General features: G+C 39.8%; 1 protein-coding gene across 1 annotated transcript; it reads right to left on the bottom strand.

The window, feature by feature from the left end:
- Positions 1 to 2,020: 2,020 nt before the first annotated feature.
- Positions 2,021 to 5,851, bottom strand: LOC144990996 (uncharacterized). The gene is made up of 6 exons (XM_078944590.1): positions 5,734 to 5,851; positions 5,574 to 5,661; positions 4,333 to 4,478; positions 4,113 to 4,173; positions 3,784 to 3,913; positions 2,021 to 2,146 (listed from the first exon to the last, which is right to left on the bottom strand). The coding sequence occupies exons 2-6, from the start codon at positions 5,655 to 5,657 to the stop codon at positions 2,070 to 2,072; spliced, it is 498 nt and encodes a 165-aa protein (XP_078800716.1). The 5' UTR covers positions 5,658 to 5,661; positions 5,734 to 5,851; the 3' UTR covers positions 2,021 to 2,069.
- Positions 5,852 to 6,357: the final 506 nt, after the last annotated feature.

Genomic DNA, 6,357 nt, shown 5'->3' with positions numbered 1-6,357 from the left:
AGTTATACCACATGGGCCCTACATACAGTGGCCCAGTTACAGACCAGGTCTTCTTTGCCCACCCGGGCTCTTTATCAGGCCTATATGGTTAGCCCATGAGGGCTCCTCATGTAGGACCCATGTAAGTTATTCCACATGGGTCTTACATGCAGTGGCCCAGTTACAGACCAGGTCTTCTTTGCCCACCTAGATCCTTTAGCGGGCCTATATGGTTAGCCCATGAGGGCTCCACACCTGGGACTCATGTGGGCCAAACCATATGGGTCCCACATACAGTGTCCCAGTTACAGAGCAGGTCTTCTTTGCCCACCCGGGCTCTTTATCAGGCCTATATGGTTAGCCCATGAGGGCTCCTCATGTGGGACCAATGTAACTTATTCCACATGGGTCCTACATACAGTGGCCCAGTTACAGACCAGGTCTTCTTCCCCCACCTAGATCCTTTAGCAGGCCTATATGGTTAGCCCATGAGGGCTCCTCATGTGGGACCCATGTAAGTTATACCACATGGGCCCTACATACAGTGGCCCAGTTACAGACCAGGTCTTCTTTGCCCACCCGGGCTCTTTATCAGGCATATATGGTTAGCCCATGAGGGCTCCTCATGTGGGACCAATGTAACTTATTCCACATGGGTCCTACATACAGTGGCCCAGTTACAGACCAGGTCTTCTTCCCCCACCTAGATCCTTTAGCAGGCCTATATGGTTAGCCCATGAGGGCTCCTCATGTGGGACCCATGTAAGTTATACCACATGGGCCCTACATACAGTGGCCCAGTTACAGACCAGGTCTTCTTTGCCCACCCGGGCTCTTTATCAGGCCTATATGGTTAGCACATGAGGGCTCCTCATGTAGGACCCATGTAACTTATACCACATGGGCCCTACATACAGTGGCCCAGTTACAGAGTAGGTCTTCTTCGCCCACATAGACCCTTTATTGGGCCTATTTGGTTAGCCCATGACGGCTCCTCATGTGGGACCCATGTAAGTTATACCACATGGGTCCTACATACAGTGGCCCAGTTACAGACCAGGTCTTCTTTACCACCTAGATCATTTAGCGGGCCTATATGGTTAGCCCATGAGGGCTCCACACCTGGGACTCATGTGGGCCAAACCATATGGGTCCCACATACAGTGTCCCAGTTACAGACCAGGTCTTCTTTGCCCACCCGGGCTCTTTATCAGGCATATATGGTTAGCCCATGAGGGCTCCTCATGTGGGACCCATGTAAGTTATTCCACATGGGTCTTACATGCAGTGGCCCAGTTACAGACCAGGTTTTCTTTGCCCACCTAGATCCTTTAGCGGGCCTATATGGTTAGCCCATGAGGGCTCCACACGTTGGACTCATGTAGGCCAAACCATATGGGTCCCACATACAGTGTCCCAGTTACAGCCCAAGTCTTTATGGCCCAGATGCAACCCATATGGGCCTTACTTGGCTGACCTACATGGGTTCTAGCCCACATGGTTCCTTTGTAGGGCCCTAACAGGTAACCCATGTGGGGGGCCAATGTGGGGCCAATGTAGGCAAAACCTAATGGGGCCTTCAAAGTTTACCCAAAATAAACCCATGCCCAGTCAGTACCCACATAGCCCACCTCTTTCCCAGTTGGGGCCCACGTGACATTGCTGGCTGGGTAAAGATAGAAAAATGGGGGGTATAATTTCTAACTTTGTATTTATGAATGTGCCATATGAATAAAAATAATAAAAGGTTAATGATGTAGAATTGTTCTTTTTTATGGGATGGACAGTGGGTGAGGCACGACAGATTGCAGTAAAACTAAACAGTAAAACAGTCAAACTGCTACCACAATAGTGTTGAACTTCTGTTGAGAATAATTCATTCATAAATCTGTCTATATATTAGAATATCAGCATCTGGATCATTTACGTCTATTTTAACATAAAAGGGTCTAAAAAGAACTAACATCAACAAACAACAACTACTAATAAATATTATAGGAAATAAGGAAACTAAGTATAAAAAAGTAAAACAAAATAAATGTACATAGTATATTATTTATTATTGTAAATAAAAAAATAAACACGTCTGACTAAGAGTGGGGGTTGAGGTCGGGGGTTTTTTTGTCTCTTTTTTGGAATCCAGCGTAGAGGCCATGACCCCCCCCCCCTGAAAGAAAAGTAGAGAAGGTTCAATCAAACAGTGATAGACAATGGGCTACAGTTTGTTCACTCAGTGCTTACAGGACGACTGTTTTTAATTTGATTAGTGTCAGTTATCCTTTGTAGGAAATATTAATATTATTCAAATATTTATGAATAATTACAATATTACATTGATTTTTAACGCATAGCACAAAAGCATCAAATAATCAATATCTAACAACTTGTAGAACATGAATAATAAAACTTGGACATGCATCCATCATCTACCCCTTTTGTCCTTTTATTGACAAAGAAAATTAGAAAATATTAATATAATTTTAAATAAACAAAAAAACAAATTAGGCTGATTATTATTTGGACTTATTTATTTGCGACCAAGCAAAAAAACTGATGGAAATTCATGTTGAAGAGGCACGTTGCTGGATTGTCCGTACATATTTTAACCATAACCCCGGCTTCTTTACTTGCAAATAGGCACTTCAAAATAAATAAATGAATTCATTAATAATATATACAACATAAAACATGACTAGCACTCCATTAACTCCATCTGGGTTTCATAAATAAAATAAAAACGTTTACCACTCAAAACAATCATCAGAACTCTAACACAGTAAATATGCCAAACAAATTAATAAAAAAGCATTTATATACATTATAGTTCTACTTTAAAATAGTAATAATGTAAAATAAAAACTGCTCCTTTTTTCTTTAAATGTCCTCATTGCATATTAATCTTTTCCTCCAATCACACGGCTGCATTCTGAAAGATGAAAAGTGTAAACTTGTTTAAGAGATGTTTAAGAGGACCACTGTAAACTAAGATAAATGTGTTAGTTAAAATAAAGTAATAATGCATAGTTATTTTATAATAAAAGACTAAAAAAGGCAAATTAATAATACAAAATCCAAATCTTTACAAATTCTGCAAGTATTTTGTCGTATTACTTTTTACTGGTGGAAATGCAAAGAAAAGCGACAAATTAGAAGAACTGGTTTGAACATGAATTATTGCACAAAGACGGAAAGGTGGGGGTGTCTCCAGGAAAGAGATCCTCATGACAACCAAGATGATTTTTGATACGGAGGCTGATGCTTCAAGGAGAAAAGAAACGTCAACAGCCAGTGCTGATCAGAACACAATCCAATGTTCTCATCATTTGAATAAATCCTGAAATGTTCGTCTGCTGCTGTTTGTCTACATTTCTTGATGAAATTTTGCTGCAAAATAAACCCATTAACCATCACAGTTCTGTCTGTGATGGAATAAACGCCAGGGCTACTATTGTAAGATATACGGTAGTCAACATTTTCTTGGAAAGGAATCCTTTTTTATTTAAATAATATTTTATAGAATCTTTTAATAGTGTGTAAAATGTTTTTAACTACAAAACATTTTAATTGCATGTTATATGTTTTATATCAACTGTAATGCCCATTAAAAAGAGAAGCACAAGTAAACTTGAACTGAATTATTTTTTTCTTATTAAAGATTTGAGGAAAAGAGTAAAAATAACCACCAGATGAATTATTCTGTATTTTCATATTTCTTTGGAGAAACATTTGTTGAGGATAAAAAAACACAGGAATATCTAAAAAACATATCATTTTTGCTAACTGTGCAGAAAAATAAGATTGTACCAGGATAGTAAAATGTCAGAAGTTGGCACACTGGTGGACGGCTGTGGGGCTGAAGTGGTGGGAGGATGGATGTCTGAAACGGTTGATGGTTGGACGGCTGAAGCACTGGAGGGCTGCTGATTTTTCCAACCTTAATGGATGAAAATGATAAAATGATTAGTGTGGTTGTTTTGGTGAGACATGACCAGATCTGCTGACGGTTCACAAATGAAAGTTTCTAATCAAACTAGAGTTCAAGCAGATTGAAGATGTCGTGTCATCAAGCTTCCATGAATAATGAAGAACAACAACAGACTGAGGTGAATGTAAAATTATTATTACCAGTATACCTGATACAAGGCCTTCATCCAGTCAAAGCACGTTTCTGCTTGATCAGGGAACTTAGGGCACCTTAGGGGGCACAACATGTGTGTGGTAAGAGGCGGGACTTTTTGGCAGGTTTGGCAGCAATTTTTGTATCGTCATCGTCAAAATTTAAATTATCATACAACACTGTGAACAGATCGACAATTGGTTAATGACTCTGAGTCACAGATGGTAAATACATACCAATACAGACACTTCATCACATGTGAGGCTTTCTCTTTTGGCCTGAAATCTTTGTAGCCCGCCTGACATTTGGATGTTTTGGCGGCCACAGCAATCACCGCTTTGCAGTTGTTGGAAGACGTTGTCGAGCCTCGTGGCAGATTCAGCTGAAAATAGGAAAAGCAGAATTTTTATGTCTCCAGTTCCACATTCTGATAAGATTTGGGGAAAATATTGCCATATCAATGACAATGGTTGTTAGTTTTACAATTAAATTAAGGTAGCAATTGAAGTCTAACAGTTTTGTAAGAATGTGCAGGTTATTAGTTCTGAATTTTAAAAAGAAAAGTTATAAAAAAAAAAGGTCATGAAGACTTGGTTTTGAGCTGAAAATGTCTTTCCTCTTATCCAAAATGATTTCTGGAATAAAACTGGTAAAAAAGCAGTTTGACTGGATCAGAGAAAAGGTCTGAGCTAGTGTGACGTCACCCATTTCCTTCCAGATCCATCATAACAAAGTCAATTCTGTCGTCGTTTCTCTGTGATAAAGACGTCACCACGTTGGAGCCAGTTGACAGTGATTGATCTGAGTCAACATTTCTATGGCAACTACTGTCGCCAATCAGGAGTAAGCTTGTTGAAAGTCCACACTGCTTCCACTGAAAGTGAGCTTGGTGGAATTTGTCAAACAAACATTCAAGGTGGCACATGCTATTACTGAGGCATCTGTTGGTCAGTCTATAATTTGAATAACTTGTGATAAAGAAACAGTTTTGTAAAACAAATAACTGGAATTAGCAAATACATGTTTAAAAGGGTATCACAACAAGAATGGTTAATCTGACCCATAGAATGACTAACTAACAGCTGTTTGTTTCTCTTTAGAAGTCTACAGGATTTTGGCTCCTTGGAGCCAGCGGGTACTTCCTGTTTGGAACGTGAGGGGGAGGAGTCAGTCAGTCCAGGTCTCTGAGACAGAGACCGTTTTAAAATATTTACAAAACCAAGTCCAGATGATCGTTGTTACAACGTTTTTTGTGTAAATTTGGAGAAAAACCCTAAATAGGTCAATCCTAACACTTTATATATCAGTAAATTACTGTTCCTTTTTTTGCCGGGAAACCGGCGGTGGCGCGAGCGCTGCCATAATCATTAGCTAATGTAACCCCGATTCTCACAAACCTCCCTTCCTCTGCTCCACCACAATAACTATACAGTCGAAACAAATAATTAATACATTTTTCTATGATGATCATAGTAACCTGCAGTCGTGTTACGTTCAGTCTCTCGATGGAGGCCGTATTTTTCAGCACCGCTCTTCCGTCACAGTGATAACAAAGCTGCATTCATCTGTCAGATGAAAATACTTTTAGATGATCATAAAGTATTTTCATTAATGCCTCGTGTGTTCACATTTCTTACCTTTGAGACTTCTTTAGCTCGTGCAGAGATGCAGAACGCGCGACAACCAGATTACCTTTATTGACGCCCAGCACCCACCGACCGGCGCGCGGATACGTGGGGGTGGGGTGGCTTTATGTGCACGGCGCGCACGCATGCGTATTTGCACTAAAATTTTCACATGGCATATCTTTGGCATATAAACCTAACATTTCTATCATTTGTGTCTAAATTACGAGCAGTAAATAACACAACTTGATGTGTGTGTGTCAAAAAATATTTCATGTTGGGTCTAAATCAGATAAGCATTGTTCATCACATCAAATATTTACATATTTGCTGTATTATACTGTTTTCATTTATTTGTTACTTTTATCATCTAAATTGTCCTAAGATTTATGAAAAAATGAAAATCACACACTGAAAAATAGGGTTTGCTTTATCAGTTTATTCTGCATAATGGAATGTTTGGCTCAGAACTGAGCTCTTTGGCATCAACTCAACCATTGGGTTTGGAGGAAGAGAATTGCTACCTATGACCCCAAGAACAGCTTCCCCACTGTCAAACATGGAGGTGGAAGCATTATGCTTTGTGGCTATTTTTCTGCACAGAGCTACGTCGCCACGTTGATGGAGCCATTAATG

This window comes from Oryzias latipes, chromosome 3 (genome assembly GCF_053564925.1).
Source record: "Oryzias latipes strain Hd-rR chromosome 3, Olatipes_Hd-rR_3.1".
NCBI lineage: Eukaryota > Metazoa > Chordata > Actinopteri > Beloniformes > Adrianichthyidae > Oryzias > Oryzias latipes.
The sequence above is the reverse complement of the archived record's forward strand: the minus strand, read 5'-3'. Positions and strand labels throughout refer to the sequence as shown.